General features: G+C 42.7%; 8 protein-coding genes across 8 annotated transcripts; 6 read left to right on the plus strand and 2 right to left on the minus strand.

Annotated features, from left to right (window-relative positions):
- Positions 1–681: 681 nt before the first annotated feature.
- Positions 682–2,713, minus strand: Bfra_004843 (putative ribosome biogenesis protein kri1 protein; the record flags this gene model as incomplete). The annotated part of the gene is made up of 2 exons (XM_037335234.1): positions 682–2,414; positions 2,470–2,713. 2 exons carry the CDS (start codon positions 2,711–2,713, stop codon positions 682–684), a joined length of 1,977 nt encoding a protein of 658 aa, XP_037192329.1.
- A 395-nt stretch (positions 2,714–3,108) lies between these two features.
- On the plus strand, positions 3,109–3,951 carry Bfra_004844 (putative rab5-like protein ypt51 protein; the record flags this gene model as incomplete). Its single annotated transcript, XM_037335235.1, has 3 exons — positions 3,109–3,189; positions 3,242–3,305; positions 3,371–3,951. The coding sequence occupies 3 exons, from the start codon at positions 3,109–3,111 to the stop codon at positions 3,949–3,951; spliced, it is 726 nt and encodes a 241-aa protein (XP_037192330.1).
- Positions 3,952–4,203: 252 nt separating this feature from the next.
- Bfra_004845 (uncharacterized protein) lies at positions 4,204–4,485 on the plus strand (the record flags this gene model as incomplete). Its single annotated transcript, XM_037335236.1, has 2 exons — positions 4,204–4,216; positions 4,268–4,485. The coding sequence occupies 2 exons, from the start codon at positions 4,204–4,206 to the stop codon at positions 4,483–4,485; spliced, it is 231 nt and encodes a 76-aa protein (XP_037192331.1).
- Positions 4,486–4,824: 339 nt separating this feature from the next.
- Positions 4,825–6,633, plus strand: Bfra_004846 (putative cyclic nucleotide gated channel beta 1-like protein; the record flags this gene model as incomplete). Its single annotated transcript, XM_037335237.1, has 10 exons — positions 4,825–5,026; positions 5,082–5,162; positions 5,219–5,302; positions 5,357–5,641; positions 5,694–5,730; positions 5,996–6,039; positions 6,100–6,162; positions 6,223–6,304; positions 6,374–6,459; positions 6,560–6,633. The coding sequence occupies 10 exons, from the start codon at positions 4,825–4,827 to the stop codon at positions 6,631–6,633; spliced, it is 1,038 nt and encodes a 345-aa protein (XP_037192332.1).
- Positions 6,634–7,293: 660 nt separating this feature from the next.
- Positions 7,294–8,286, minus strand: Bfra_004847 (putative inositol phospholipid synthesis protein scs3p protein; the record flags this gene model as incomplete). The annotated part of the gene is made up of 1 exon (XM_037335238.1): positions 7,294–8,286. The coding sequence occupies one exon, from the start codon at positions 8,284–8,286 to the stop codon at positions 7,294–7,296; it is 993 nt and encodes a 330-aa protein (XP_037192333.1).
- A 435-nt stretch (positions 8,287–8,721) lies between these two features.
- Bfra_004848 (uncharacterized protein) lies at positions 8,722–9,708 on the plus strand (the record flags this gene model as incomplete). Its single annotated transcript, XM_037335239.1, has 3 exons — positions 8,722–9,244; positions 9,298–9,379; positions 9,428–9,708. 3 exons carry the CDS (start codon positions 8,722–8,724, stop codon positions 9,555–9,557), a joined length of 735 nt encoding a protein of 244 aa, XP_037192334.1. The 3' UTR covers positions 9,558–9,708.
- Positions 9,709–11,916: 2,208 nt separating this feature from the next.
- Positions 11,917–13,008, plus strand: Bfra_004849 (putative f-box domain protein; the record flags this gene model as incomplete). Its single annotated transcript, XM_037335240.1, has 1 exon — positions 11,917–13,008. The coding sequence occupies one exon, from the start codon at positions 11,917–11,919 to the stop codon at positions 13,006–13,008; it is 1,092 nt and encodes a 363-aa protein (XP_037192335.1).
- Positions 13,009–14,863: 1,855 nt separating this feature from the next.
- Positions 14,864–16,585, plus strand: Bfra_004850 (putative spry domain-containing protein; the record flags this gene model as incomplete). The annotated part of the gene is made up of 3 exons (XM_037335241.1): positions 14,864–15,302; positions 15,361–15,666; positions 15,717–16,585. The coding sequence occupies 3 exons, from the start codon at positions 14,864–14,866 to the stop codon at positions 16,583–16,585; spliced, it is 1,614 nt and encodes a 537-aa protein (XP_037192336.1).
- Positions 16,586–16,761: the final 176 nt, after the last annotated feature.

The following is a 16,761-nucleotide window of genomic DNA, read 5'->3' on the forward strand; positions in this document are numbered from 1 at the left end:
CCAACCTCATTATGCTAAGAAGCCGTAAAGGGTTGTATCATATATGTAAATTTGAGAATCGTCTTAAGAGGTGGCACAGAAAGTTGGGGTTCGCGGCTAGATTATTTGAGGGGGAAAGTATAAGGGGCTTTAAACTGGGAGTTTATTGTCAACCAATAAACTCATAATGAGATAGTAAATAACATTAAATTTTGATAAAACAACTGAGGGTTGAATGTTTAAATTACTCAAATGCTATATATAAAATCAGAGCTTTTTATGTAGCCAAAGATACAATAAATTCATTCAATTGTTCCCCCAATCCTCAATTCCAAAAGTTCCAGAAAGAAATTATTTTAATATCAATCAATGTTCTTTTTCCGGCTCTTCATGTCTCTCATCGGACGCATGCATTAGTGTGTGGAGGTGTTTTCCTTTCCTGATGAGCCCAATATTTCGCCCAGGATTACACCAGGATTAGCGATTTACAAGAGACCAGTGGGGAGATAGTATGATAATCATTGTTCAAAATATACACAGATTAACTTCATTTTTGGATCTGATATGGATTTCTACTTTAAATAGATTAAAGACGAGAAACATTGCGAAAATCATTGGACTGAATGCTCCACCTCGGTGAAATCTATTAATATACTCGAGTACACCATAACTCCTACATTGGGCTATGAATATAGACTCCAATTACTCCTCAGCTGTAGCTTTTCCAACAGCTCCCTTATTCTTTCTAGACCTCTTCTTCTTCTTCTTTTCTGGAATCTCTACACCTTCCATAGCATCTGCTCCTTCCCCGGCATCAGGGCCAATAATAATTTCCGGTCCATCCTCGTTACCGAATGTCTCCTTTCTCCACTGCCTTAACCTAGCTTTCTTACCGAGATGCTTCTTGTCCTTGCGTTTCTTTTCTGCATCTCTAAAGGTAGCCATCTTTTTCAAGCCAGCAAATTCATTGAGGGATGAATCAGGTGCCATTAAAATATCTCTAGCCGTCAAACCGAATGAGGTAGGTGAAGTTTCGCGATATCTGAATACTGATGCCTTTTTGGAAGCCAAAGAAAGATCAACATCAAGCTTGCTTTCCACAAGATCCTCAATCTTTCTTCTCTCCAATCGCGCAGCTTTCTTTTTATTTTGCTTTTCCAATTGTCGTTCCTTATTGCTTTTCGACTTCTTGGACGACCCCTCTTCATCGCCCGATTCCTCCTCTGCATCATCTTCAAGATCCGATAAAGAGTAAATGGGTTTTGAGGATTTTTCGTCGTCATCAAAATCGGAAACAATATCTCCAATGTCGATATCGTCGTCCCACTTTGGCTTCTTGACCTTCTTCTTCTTTTTCCCCTCTGTTTCGCCGTCACTCTCGGATCCACCTTCTTGCTCAGCATAGTAGCTCTCCCCAAAGCGTTTGTTCATCTCAGCCTCCCAATTTTCATCATCCCAGGCCGCATCTAAGAATTGTGCCCATTCTTCATCCTTCAAGGTTTTACCATTTATACCTGCAGCTTTCTTGATCTTTTGGAGCCTCTCCTCCATCTCATCAATCTTTAATCGCTTCAATCGTGCTCTCTCTTCTTCCCTCTCCTTCTTCTCGGCCTCCTTCTTCTCTCTTGCAGCATCTCTTTGCTTCTTCCTGCCGCTGACCTCATCACGACGAACTGATTTTGCAGCGACGACATCTCTGGCATATGATTTCAAATTCTCATTACTTCCTTCAGCATTTTCGAAACGCAAGTTGTAAGCTGCCTCGAATTGCTCGGCTCGGTTGTCATCGTCTTCGTCGTCAGATTCCATGGGTTGGAAGCGTGCACCATCACTAGGAACCCATGCGCGAGCTGCCATGAAATTCGATAAAAATGTCTCCGGATCCTTGTCGGCAACGGCGATATCAACTTCAACCTTTGAAGCTCTGGATGGATGGATACCTGAGCTTGAAAGACCTGGATTCTTATCCTTCCTAACGAGGAATCCTTCATCTTCGTCTGAAGCAGATCCATCGGCAGCTGCATGCATCTCGCTAACAATTTTCTTTTTTAAAGCTTCTTGTTCTTGGGCGAATGTTTGTGAGACGTTTTCATCCTCGTCCTCCCCGCCTGCATGACCAGCCAATAAATTCTCTCGATGATAATCCTTCAAGTACATAGGCTTCTCCTTCTTTTCTGTCGCGGTTCCTTCCTCTGCGTCTTCCTCAATTGGGGTATAAAATGTAACCTTTTCATCGTACACTCGAGGGTCCTTCGAACGTAAAGCCTGTAGTGTAGCTGAAATCTCCTTGTCCAAATCTTCGGTTGCTAAAAATCCTTCATCATCTTCATCTTCATCATCGGATGACGAAGAATCCTCATCGTATTTATCGCCGTATTTCTTCTCGCCATTTCTTCCAACTGTTGGTCCAGGTTTCTTCGTATACTTTTCCTCCACTAAGAAAATGATAAGTCAACATGATTAACACCCCGAGGAACCGATTTTACTCACGTCTTTGAAGCTCTTCACGCTTCTTATTATGCTCGAATCTTTTCGCATATTCTTGATTGACTTTGAATCCAGACTCGAGCGGGGCACCTCCAACGGAATCGTCTTCACTGCTAGAATCGCTGTCATCTAACATCATCTTAGACCTTTCGGCCTTTTCGACCTTTGCGACAGGTTCTTGCTTGGCCTTTTTCGTGCCATTATTAGTCACAAGCTGATCTTGCGATTCGGCCTTTCTTTTTCCCATGTTGTAGGACTCAATTGTAGTTGCGAAAACGTTCTTAGCAAATTGATCGATCCAATTCTTCAAGCTTGAAAATCAAAATCAAAAAATAAAATCTTGGTCGGTGAACGTGAGCAAAAAGTTCCGGCGCTAATCGGCTGCAGTCCAGGATCTTGATTCGCTCCATCCACAACCCGCCATTCCTCCATTCATATCCATCTTCCTCTAAAAGCAGAGCTACCCACCGAGCCTATTTATTGACATCTACGAAAGTTATCGACAGTGAAAGGGAATCAAGATAATTTTCAAATCTCTTTCAAATACCATCGCTCCACTAAATTAATCTGAAAACAGTCGGCGATTTTTGGAGGTCCATCTTACACTCGAGAAACACGATCCGGAACCCGGTTTTGTGACATATGGCGGACTCAACTACATCAGCTCCAAAGCCAAGTTCCAGCGTCAAGTTGGTTCTTCTTGGTGAGGCAGCTGTAGGAAAGGCATGTAAAGATTTGGAATAAATTATAGCACATCATGTTGACTCTTGTCTAGTCTTCCCTTGTATTGCGGTTTGTGAACAATGACTTTCAGGAAAACAAGGAACCTACTATTGGAGGTACATATATATTCATTATACTACTCTCACATTTATATGTCCTTTACTAACACTTATTATTGCAGCTGCTTTCTTGACGCAAAAATGTAATTTACCAACCAGAACGATCAAATTCGAGATATGGGATACCGCTGGACAAGAACGTTTCGCCTCTCTTGCTCCCATGTACTATCGAAATGCCCAATCCGCTCTCGTCGTTTATGACCTTACAAAACCTACATCACTGGCTAAAGCAAAGCACTGGGTAGCAGAGCTTCAAAGACAAGCGTCACCGGGCATCGTCATCGCACTTGTAGGCAACAAACTTGATTTGACAAATGAATCCGATGATTCCAGTAATAACTTGGGAGATGAAGAATCAGCTGAAGGCGAAGATTCAGGCGGAGATGCGCGAAAGGTATCAACTGCTGAGGCTAAATCATATGCCGAGGAAGAGGGATTATTGTTCTTCGAGACTTCTGCCAAGCTTGGCACAAATGTAACAGAGGTATTCACGGCAATCGCAAATGCCATCCCAGAGACATCATTGAAGGGAGCTCGAGGACCTGGAGGTACACAAGCAACTTCAGCAAGAGGAGAAGAACAGTCTAGGGTCAATTTGACAGGGCCAAGGGATAATGCTTCGAAGGAGGGTTGTGCTTGTTAATACATCAGTCTCATTTTTCGCGGGATTTTTTCCAATGTTTCCTTTATTCGCAATCGTTTGGGTTCCTGGGGTTTTTGGTGGTTATTTTTGATATTTATTAGCTGTTTTATATGAATACGAACTGAATAGCAGGTAGTAAGGAGGCAAATCGGGACTAAGAGGGTTCAAGAATAGCATTTCAATTTCTGGAAGTCCTTATGGTTGCAGCTTATTGCTCACTTTGTAACAGGAATTTGTCACCGTTAATCAATAATGACGATCCGGCGTCTTTTTAGAATTCTGTTGTCATAATATATGACTTTTGTTATGAGTGAAGGTAAAACGAATGAGTCGACCTATCCCTATCCCGCCATGGCTTTACGCACAGCTGTTTCAAGCCTTTCCACCAAAGCACAGATGTTGCGAGGCAGTCCATTGGATTCTGAGGGGCTGAAATGCTTGGTGCACATCCCCAAGTCTGGATTGCTTCTAATTATGTCTACGGAAACTAGCAATGATAAGCTTTTTCATGTGGAGTTTTCGCAAAGAGTATAGAGTCTGACAAATGTTGTTTCCAATGAGGCTGCGTATGAGCGGCTGTTTACACATTTGTTTCGCCTGATGGTGAAATTCTAGGCTGTCTGATCTTTCTTTGACTTTGCCTGACATGCGGGTGTTTGAGACGATATGGAGGATGGGGAACTGATCGTTGGTTATTTCTACACATATATATATATATAGCATTTTCCCCCTTCACAATGTTCTCTCTAAACCATTCCAATCTACTTTTTTTCTTCTTCATTTTTAACTGTTCTACAGCTGGTCTGATTTATTTTCAACTATACCTTAATTCATTCATTCAATTACTTTGATAGTACTATTCATATATTCAAGATGCGTTCCTCAACAGCAAGTTTGATCTTGGCCTTCTGCGCCATATTGGCAGTTCAGGCAGCTCCAATAGATACAACTACCAATGTCGCTCGTTCAGTTTCTGGTATTGAGGCAAGAGCAGAGTTCGGAATTGTTGCTCGTGATAATGATTACGACGCGGAGGGTAATGAGATCGATGCAAGTGGCAACTTGATCGAACGTGGTGAGTAGCCTTTTTCAAATAATTTACACCAGTGTGAGTACTAACAGACTCATAGACACTGGTTACAACGCAGCCGGTGATGAAATCGATGAGAATGGAAATGTTATCGAAAAGAGAGCCAAGAAGAACAAGGCAGGTGTGTTAATGCATTTGAATTGAACTAGATTTACAATATTGATGATATTATTCTAGCCAAGAAAGCTAATGCACGCGCTGAGACTGGCTACGATGCGGAAGGCAATGAGATTGATGCAAATGGCAACTTGATCGAGCGTGGTTAGTACCATTCATATATCTGCATAGTAGAAAAACTCGCTAATGGTTCCAAAGATTCGGAGTACAACGCTGCAGGCGAAGAGGTTGATGAGAATGGAAATGTCATTGAAAAGAGAGCCAAGACAAACGCACCTGCTGAGACTGGCTACGATGCGGAAGGCAACGAGATTGATGCAAATGGCAACTTGATCGAGCGTGGTAAGTTGCAGCTTTCTTCATCCTCTCCTATGAATGTTCTAACAGTTTTAGGTGCCGACGGATATGATGCTGATGGCAATGAAATTGACGCCAGCGGAAACATCATCGAACGTCAGACAAACACCAAGAAAACCAAGAAGGGTATGTTGTCTTATTCATCATGGGCCAGATCATAATACTAATTGTCATCTAGCAAAGAAAGCTCGTCGTGATACCGAGTACGACGCTGAGTAAGTGAAACCTGCTTCTCAAATATCCTTAATAGCACCTCAATCTCCACCGGTGCGACCGATCTCGTATATCTATCAGCATGGATCGACAATCCTGCCGTTGATTAGACAGAATCTGCATGTTGAAATAATCGGATATGGAGCTTTCATTCGTCGTCTGATTCGGCGTTGCTAGCTCTCAAAGATATTCGACCCTACTTCGGACATTCCATAATACTTGGCTTCCTTCAGTCTCTCTTCTAGTTACTGACTTTTGATTTCATAGGGGAAATGAATTGGACTCCAACGGAAAAGTTGTCGAGAAACGTGGTAAGTCAATCTGTCTCTCACCAACCAGCCTCTTAACAACATCTACTTACAATTCAATAGAAACCGGCTATGATGCCGAGGGCAACGAGATTGATGAGAGCGGAAACCTTATCGAGAAACGTGGTAAGTCAACCTATCTCTCACCAACCAGCCTTTTAACAACATCTACTTACAATTCAATAGAAACCGGCTATGATGCCGAGGGCAATGAGATTGACGAGAACGGACAATTAATCGACCGTTCCACCGATGGATATGATGCAGAGTATGTAGACCTACCTATCTTCATACACCTGCTCCTATTGAATCGGACAATTACTAACTTTCTACTCAGAGGCAATGAAATCGATTCCAACGGACAAATCATTGAGCGTCAAACCAACAACAAGAAAAACAAGAGAGCCAAGACCGCACGCAGAGGTAAGATCTTACTTCTCTCACCCTTTCTTTCCTATTTTCCTCAATCCAAACATCATTCCATCTACCCACCATACAATAAACATCTACTAACACCATGCAGATTTCAACTACGAATCCCAATACGACGAGGCCGGCAACGAGATCGACGAGAACGGAAACTTGGTCAACGTCTGAGCCACTAATCCTGCTTCATCTCTCAATCTTCTTACAAGTACACTTGCGCGCTGTGTCCCCGATCGCGCACTAGTTGGGTCTCATGTCAATATTTAGTTTCATCAATGAGTTCTCGGGTGTTTCATCAATCCTTGATTATTTCGCATTGTGTCTGGCCATGGATTACATTCATTTGGTACCAGTGGATTGGAAATACTATCATTTATTTATTTTATACATCTCAATCGTTGAATATCTTTGCACGTGATGCGATATTGTGAAATGCAAAGTCTAAAGTGAGCGAGAGGATGGGAGAAACCCACGTCGGATTTGGCTCGCGAACCGAGCTTCCCCTGAAACATCATATGATACTACTCCATACTTTCGGAAATAAAATTTAAAACTCAATATTCACCTAGTGTAACAAGGTACGCATTGTTCCCGGATGTATATGTTTATAATTTTCTCTGTCCAGCTTCCATCATGCCAATCATGCATGACCTAGGCACGCAAGTCGAGTTAGGATCACACCGCTTTTTTATTCTGCCATTATCAAGAAGTCTCGATGAAACATAAGAGGATTATTTAACATCATCTAAAATATGGGCTAGATACAAAGCCTCCTATAAATACTCTATCATGACACCTTTCCCTTTCATTCATGATCATGATCATCATCTACTAGATTCCCGGCATCCCTAATACTGATCTCACAGTAGGGTTCAGTCTTGGAAGCCAAAATACAACAAACACCCCTCCGAACGCGACAATCAATCCAGTTAGCTTCTCAAACCAAGTATGAAAATAAATGGCCGTCATAGCCAGCATGAATAGACTCAACCCCGCCACTCCGAGTATGATCTTCACGCTAAACCCCAACCACCCATCTTGATTCAAACCCTCTGCTTCATTCTGCGAGGGAGCCTCAATCTCTGCTGATTTGATCGCTCCATCTGCCATGACGATCGTTCGTTCCTCTTTTATTCCAGAACTTCGCAGAACCACGTGAAGTACCTCTTGGAAAAGAAACATACTACCCAGAACGAGTAAGAAAACATGTCCACTAATATCATGACCACCCTTCCATTTTCCACCCACAGCTTTACAAGCCACCCCGGTAACAAATTGACGCGTATTATCCATATCAATCTTTCCCTTCTCCGCCGCGTCAACCAACTCGCATTGTCCACCCGTTATAACAAATCCGCGATCGATTAACGGCGGGCCAAAAAACCATTGCGTGACGAATATCCACCAGATTGTAACAACCAAGTAGCGTAATGTTCCGCGTGCTCGTCGGGCTGTGAGGATAAAAACACCAGGAGGACCGGTTGAGGGATGTGTGAGGAGGAAGAAAAAATAACTGGCGGATATCCACGCCCAGCCTTGCTTTACGAAGTATTGGTTGAAGATGTTGCTTTTCTTTGCGAAATATGATGGTGCGGTGCTTGGGGGATGAGATTGGAGAACTGGGTTGTACACTGATGCTCGTACGTCGGGACTCAAGACTGAGAATATGGAGCCTAGTAGCAAAGTTGCAGGATATATCGATAGGAGGATTGCTTCAAAAGTGGTCGGCAGGAAAGGTGATCTCCTTGGCGCCATTTTAATGGTTGTTGATGAAGCTTCAACTATTCGAGGAGATCGTCTTTTGGCTTTGGAAGGTGACTCCATTGTTGAATACTATAACATAGAAAAATCGTCCTTGACTTGGATAGAGAATGAGAGACGGTAGATGGTTGTAAGATCGAGATATACTGTAGTGTTAAAGCTGGAAGTCGCCAGATTGATAAGAGGCAAGAAATTTCGAAAGACACCCAAAATGTAGCCTATGACGTTGACGCTTTCCTTCTAGATTTTGCCATGTGTGTCCACGAACAGGGCAGGCATCGGAATTAAGAAGGCCCGAGGGGTTAAGTGGCTCCTTCCCCAGATTGATTCAATTGATTGAATGGAATTCGTGCAATGGGAACGAGCGAATTATTGGGGGTTTCAAGAGGGATTTGAACAGACTGTCTATTTTCTCGTTCAATATTTAATAGAAAATAATTAATTCTTTTATCCGATACTTCTGAAGTTAGATAGTGAAAATAACACGATACGAACAAGATGGTCTCAACACGCAGACACCCCTCCGAATTCCCCGAAACTCCCAGCCGCACACCCACAATCCCCTCTCGCAATCCTGCCCGCAAAGGACAATGGGCTCACACCCCCTCCAACCTCACCATCATCTGGCTCTTCATCTCGCTCCCACTCGTAGCATGGGATGCTGGATATGTTATGCTTCGACCTCTTTCTATGCCCGGAGGATCACTCCATTGGCCAGTCTGGGCTCCGTATGAATTATATGGAAAGGTCGATTATATATATGGATGGAAGGCTTTCGATGAACACAATGGATTTACGATGGCGCAGACCTTTCTGAACATTATTGAGAGTGCGATGTATTATTACTACTTGTATATCTTATATGCTTATGGGAAATCATCGACGGCTCAGGGAAGAGGTGCTCCTAAGAATTCGGGGGTGCTTGGGGAACAGCGATCTGTAGATGGGAAGATGGGGGCTCTGGCTGTCTTGGTGGGATACAGTGCAGCGGTTATGACACTCAGTAAGACGGTGCTGTATTGTAAGTCTAATTTGGATTTTTGTGGTGATAATGCGTTTGCTAATGTGGCACAGGGATGAATGAATACTACTCGGGGTTTGAGAATATTGGTCATAATAGTGTTCGTGATCTGATTTTCTTATGGATCATTCCAAAGTAAGTCATAATCTCTTCTAGATGTCTCCATTATCTAACAATCTATAGTGGTGCATGGATAGCTGTCCCTTCGTATATCACATACGTAACTGGAAGTGAAATTCTTCAAGGTTTGACAATCGCTGCTGGTGGAGCTGCGGCTTCGAATGATGATGTTTCTTTGGTAAAGAAGGAGTAAATGAAAGCCATGATATATACAAAGGCGTTTGACCTTGGAAAGAGATGTTTGCATGATTTTCAGTTATACATTTGAGACGTACAGCGTACTGCGATGAGGAGATACCATGACAGTAAAGCACATAGTTGCAGGTAATGATAAGATACACGGGTGTACTTTTATTCCTTGCTCGGAATAAGAAATCAAGAATTGAGATCGTTTGACATTTTCTATCAAATGCAGTAACATAATTTGACTAGAATAATGATCAACCATAGAGTGCAATCGTGAACTGTAGGTAGATAGAATAATTTCACATTGGAAATATAAAGGTAATAACATATTGAACCAATGATCTTGGCTACCTTGTAAAGCACACCCAAGTTACAGAGCAGGCTCATGTATCTTAGAAGTGTCGAAATCTCACTGTGATACTACAGCATATTTTATCTGGTTATATATCAACACTGTCGCTCAGTCAGCAACCACTACTAGAAGATAACTTCTAAGGAAAGCCTGCTTGGCGCAGTGGTAACGCGTAGCACTTGTATTTATACGAAATGCTAAGATCATTGGTTCGATTCCAGTAGTAGGCAACTAATAAACCTTTTGTGTTTTTTGGACAATTTTCTTTTTGAGGGATTGTTTGCTCTCTCTTTCTCATATTGATTGATGGTGGTGTGGAGAAGGGTAAGTTCAAAGAAAGTCAAAGGCTTTTTTAGCAGTATCTATTTTAGGTTTCTCTACGTGACACTTTGTTTATTTTCTTTAGTTCTTAGATTGCAGAGATGCATAGGGAAGAAGCTGACTGGGTGAGTTGTGATTCGTGCGTTTAGATGTATTGGTGGAGCGGAATGTAAACCCACTCACTCACTCACTCACTCACCACGTAAATTCACCTAGAGAATAGCCGAGCCGAATAACTTCACATCTGTTTATTTGTATTCGTGAAGTAGGTGTGAACTAGTTATTAGTATATTCGGAGTTGGTACCGGTACGTCCGTACGTACGTACACCTTTGGATTTCACAATTGAGTTTCTTATTTATTTTTCTGCAAAAGGGTCGTTTCCTTGGCTTGGAGACCGGGAAAGAAAAGGCTAGAAGCGAATACAGGTAGTTACTTACCGCACTTATCCGCTAGAGCATGTAGACTGTGTCTCCAGCATTCATTGTATTGCCGTGGAAGGTGTCGTAGCATGGAGATTGTATACCATGGTGTGTGTACGATTTGATATGTTGAACCGGAGCTTGATTTATCATTAAGTATTGTATAGTTATCCAACCTACCTTGCGTGCTTGTGAGCGGAGATTGTTGATTTCTATACTGTACTGTACTGTACTGTAATGTGCGTACGGAACACGATGATTCACTATCCTTCATCAGATCTTGAAGGTTCGGTTACTTCATATCAAATCGGTCAATTCATCGGATCTTGAATTCAATGTTAGGGTTGAGAGGTTCATCGTGTGAGTGTATATGAGTGTTGAATATTAGATGGAGTGAAGCTTCCGAAAAGTGAGCAATTTCTAGGCATGGTTCAATATGTACTCAGAATGGATCAGGATGGTAAAAGATATCTGTCTCGAAGATGCGCACACAGACATGTAAGTATGCGGTACGAATATTTCTACGGGGTGAATACGTCTCAGAGCAAGACTTTGGTATTCGATCTACAAACTTACAGAGATCTTCTAGAGGATTAAGTAATACCAGTTTAGGAACTATCACTTTCCCTTTTCCGATGCGCCAATGGTTATCCTGTTGAATTGTAGCAACTCCTCGAATCTAGAAAACCGGAGGAAGAAAAATGGATTTTAATTATGATGGATTTGGTTATTACTATGCTGATTATATTCTCAAGAGTACAAGAACCGACTTTATCATACGCTTTATACATATTCAGGCTAGCACCTTCTGAGAAAGAGAGATTGAACATGATGATAATCTCTACTACTGAATTTATATCCGCATGTTCTCCTACGGAAAATCCTCAAACGTTCCCTTCACCTCAGCCCACTAACCTCCTCAGAGGCTACCTTCACCACAGCCTAGTAGTGAACCATAATTTTGCATGTCATGAAAAGAAGGAATTCCTGGTTATCTTCCGGAAGATCCTCAAAGATCAATTTGGCGTACCCAAGCTAGTACGAGGCCATGAAATTGGAGGTTAGCTTGTGTAAAACGGGCGCTAGACCTATTGAAGCTTGAATAATCATCGATCATGAGCTACTAGCTAGATATAGACGTCATTCTCAGGAATTGACAGATATGTATAATTCAAACAAACCCACCGAGGAAATTTTAAATCTTCAAATCCACACACCTTCGAGAGAAGGAAGTCGTTGAAGAAAACTTTTGGAAAACGCAGGCTTATCACAATGATGGGCCGAATTACCCAAACTGCTCGAACTGACGCAGTTGTCATGGCCGAAAATAAACCAACTGCTCACAACTATGCAGTTACCCAAGAGCAGAGAAAGTCAACCTCGTCAGCCTTACTTCCTCTTCCAGCAGAAATAATCAGGATGATAGCAGGATTGCTTCCGGATAATTACGCTGCCTGTCTTACTCTTTGTAGTCGCAGTATGAGAGAAATACTTGGAGACCGGTGCTTGAAGGCTATGAAAAATCCACCACCTCAAACATTTAATTTCATGCGTAAAGTTGAGATGAACTTTGTGGCACTTTTGGCGAAAGACCTTCCTCAACACTTCGCATGCTTCGAGTGTGCCCGCATTCATCGAGCGAGAACAATCAAATGGCCCAATAACATTACAGACCGTCTCGGCTGTGTTCAGTGCACTCGCAGTAGGCAGAATATTTATTGTCTCAAGTTTTTGTCGCCCTTCGAAATACATTTCCCTCAAGTTTATTTGGCGACGAAGCAACATCGATCCGGCATCGATATTGGATTTCCTCTGGAGGCTTTCCGGCACCAAGAAGTTACACATGATCAGTCTACGAATATAACGTCTTTATTGTCTGTTGATGCCCGATTTGTCTCCAATGAGCTTCTGTTGCGGTCTCAAATATGGATTCTTGTCCCTCAGAGCCGAAAAGACAGAACCAATGAGAATTTAGGTCATGGTGGATTATCTACTAGAGTCTGTAAACATTCAGAACGATATTCACTGGAGTTCATGGTGTCAGAACTTGTGAGAAGTACATCTTCCCGCACACGAACAGCGCAATGCCATCAATGTTGGATGGACCTTGGGATACGTCGAAAACACTGTGGAGACGCCGGAACTGCGATCATCATTACCAAATGGATCAATCTTGGAGCCGGTCTAGACCCCAATGATGGTAAGTGGCAAAGTCATATCGGACGTAAAGGTCTGCGTCACAAACAACCTTTAGTCAATATCCAAAAAGCTTTCGAAGACCAGGAAGGATTGTCGATGGAAGAATTTACTTCGGGTAATCAGGAGAAGTTGTTTTCGGAGAGGAGAAACCAGCCCTCGAATTGAGGGCCGGATGACGTTGCTGAGGAGTGGATTGGACACCAGACGTGGTACTTGAACTCATCGGGACCAACGTGAATGAGGTTGACGGCAATATTCAACGAGAGTACGAATGCAAGATCATGTCTTGAAAGCAGTAGTATATTTGAAGGATATATTGTAGTTGGCGTCAAGGTACGAGGAGGACAATCTTATGTTTGATACATGGCCTGTCGGGGATACTTGAAATTTTAATGTAATGAAGATTTTGTCGTCTCAGCGTGGATGGTGGATGGTGGATGGTGGATGCATTCTTGTGGTATTGTTTTCGGCATAAGATCTGGAAGTGCCAAGAGTTCGAGAGTACGAAATAGATCAGGACATCTTTCAAAGATTTGGAGATTTAAAGATTTAAAGACTTAAAGATTTAAAGATTCAAACAAGCAGATCATGAAACTTTTCACAATCAAAGGATTGTCCAAGTATCCAATTGCCCAAGCGAGTCCTGCATGTCCATCCCATCTCCATGTGTACCCGATCACGTGATATTAAAACGAGATGTCACCACCAAGACGCTATGATTTGGCTGTGCAGTGAGAGCCCTGGAGAGATCTGATCTCGAGGTAGGCAGGTGGGCTGTGCATAAATTTGAAATGAAAAGACTGGACATTGATGTGATTTCCATGAGACGAGTTTGCAAGATAATTTTGAGAGAAAATGGACGATGGGAGTCAGTAAGCAGTCAGCAGTGAGAACCTTACCTACCCGTGATATGCCATCAGATGATAATTCTGGACTCATGTTACATTGAAGCATTCCTTACATTGGCTCGATTGGGTATTCCAGACTCTCGCACTGGTACCTGCCTAGTTAGTGAGACCTTACTGAATCTTGATTCCTGTATGCTTCAATCAATAATCATGTAGAAACCCTTCCTTGCTCCTGCACATGTATTCATGTATTCACATACAACCGGCAGGTCGGTATATAAGGAGGCATCTACTTTAATGACATGTTCCATAATAAATTGAAACGATAGCTGATTGATATCACATCAACTGAAACCACTCTCATTCACCATCGCTTGAACCTCGCACTTCGCACTTTGCACTTTGCACTTGGAACACAGACGGAGGAGGTATTATCATCAGCCTTCAAAGAATACCAATTTTGAGTTCAAACACACGCCGTTCCTTTATCTACACTCTTATCCCTCGACAAAACAATTGTTTATTGCATGACGGGAGATTGATTGATTGCATCCTTTCTCCCCCTCCCTTCGTTGCTTGCTTAATAGATTAAATTGTCAAGTTGCGAATGCATAATACGAGTTAATCAGAAGTAAGACTGAAAGCAAGATATATTCAGCCTATCGCCACCAAGAGACTACTACTCTCCCACTACCTACGAGCCTACCACGCCTTACCTAGGTATCCAGGTATCCTTACCGAAACCGTCCGACGTCCGTTCGTCGAACCATCCAACCACCCAACCATCCCATCCCATCCCATCCCATCCCATCCTATCCCAATCCAATCCTATCCTATCCTGTCCTATCCTATCCCAATCCTAGACCATACGGCCTTTTCTACAAACCACAAGTGATCGGAGTTCAGTTCTTACTTCTCCACCACAATACATACAAACCACTACCACCAACAACAACCACAAACCTTTTTTGTTTTTTTGTTTCCGCCCTCGATAAAATATCCCTTTTGACGCTTCGAAAGATTCGATTCGATTTGATTTGATTTTATTCCGGCTGGCCGCGAAAAGATCCGGACGGGTTTCAATATTCAACTTTACGTCGGATCATTGGAGAAAGCGAAGCAAACAAGGCAGGCAACATTTGGAAGGGTTGCGATAAGGTTACCGTACCATGATGGAGGACTTCCTGCGGGGGATGCAGCAATCAACTCTCACCACCTCGGTTTTATTCACAACGCCAACGTCGATACCTATTATAGCTGGCGCTCAGGAAGCTCTTCGAGATACACTACAACAAGCGACCGGCCGTCAACATGCGGCGGCAGCTGTTGCGACCAGTACATCTAGCGACAATGTTCAGCTCCAGTCCTCCAACGACTCGACGATAAATGGTGTGGTGATAGGATTATTAAGTTCATTTGGTTCGGCCATCTTAATAGCTTTCATCTTCTTGATTGTTTATTTCTTCAAATATACAAGTAGCGGAAGGATTTTGCTGGATCGGATCGGAAGGCCGGGAGAATACGACGATGAACAGGCTTTCGCAAAGGAAGAGGCCGAAGCCTTGGAAGAAATGGATGATTTGCAAAGAACTGAATATTTAAGAGCCAAAGGTACGTCTGATCATTGTCTACCTGCCGCTTGATGATACTAATGACATTATCCGTATAGCATTCGTACAATCAAACCCACCCGATTCATTACCAACCGACATTTCCCTCTCGCAATACTTGGCAATTCAGGAGAAAGGTGTCTCTGCTTGGGAGTTTGAACCAGAGCTGGAGATTGCGAATTGTTTTGTAGAGGCTCGGACGGAAATTGAATTCTTCGATAGCGAATGTTGCACTCTGACGAATTTACCGGTACCAAAACAGAACGAGGTTTACTATTGGGAGTCTAAGATTTACGATAAGCCAGAAAATACCCTTATTAGCATTGGAGTGGCTACAAAGCCTTATCCTTTGTTCAGGTTACCAGGTATGTCGGCTGGATCATGAATCATGAGGATAATTACTGACGTAGAGCAGGATGGCACAAGTATTCCGTAGCTTACACATCTACTGGACATCGAAGATATAATCAACCTTTTAGCGGACCGGTATATGGACCACAATACGTTCAAGGAGATGTGATCGGAGTAGGATATCGACCTCGAACTGGCACAATATTCTTCACCCGAAATGGAAAGAAACTCGAAGATGTAGCACATGGTCTGAAATCACAGAATCTTTTCCCAGCTGTTGGGGCAAATGGTCCTTGCACAGTACATGTCAACTTTGGACAATCTGGATTCGTTTTTATTGAAGCAAATGTTAAGAAATGGGGTTTAGCACCTATGACTGGTAGTCTTGCTCCTCCACCTCCATATGGTAGTGAACAAGGAAGCATTCTTTTAGAGGCAGGACGAGAAGGTGCACAAAGTAGTAATGGCCATTACCAACCAGATCCAAGACATGGACGAACTCGAAGTGGAAATTTTAGGCATGGTCCACCTACAAGTCCTGGACCAATACGATCACCCACAGATATTTCTTTAGCTCAACTTACACACTTTCCTTCACACGAAGAGCCCGGTGAGGCTTCGAATAGCTCTACACCAGCACCCACAGGAGGTGCTACACAACAAACAGGATTAGGAGTACACGATAATGCACAACCTCCTCCAGAATATACAAGTCCTTTACCGTCAGTGGCAGGAAGTCCTCGAGGAAGTACAGATAGTGAAAGGACGCCAATGTTACGAAGAAAAACTACACCTCCACCAATACCAAGTTATAATGATGCAGTAGCACAAAGAAATCGAAGTCAAAGCCACCGAGATAGAAGTGGAAACCGAAGAGAAAGAAGTGATAGTCATCGAGCCCGACATGGTGATGGAAACCCTTCTCAATCATGACCACCTAGCGTAGAGTGAATTTTCAGAATAAAAGTATATGAAGCGAGAAGTTTGAGAAAGAGGAAGTTTGAGAAAGAGGAAGTTTGAATAAAGACTTTTGATATGCTATTGATCATGGAATGGATCGCCGTGGTGGTGTTTTCTTTTGGGAGGGGGAAACTTGTTAGGACTTGGAG

Source organism: Botrytis fragariae (genome assembly GCF_013461495.1).
Source record: "Botrytis fragariae strain BVB16 chromosome Unknown tig00000054, whole genome shotgun sequence".
NCBI lineage: Eukaryota > Fungi > Ascomycota > Leotiomycetes > Helotiales > Sclerotiniaceae > Botrytis > Botrytis fragariae.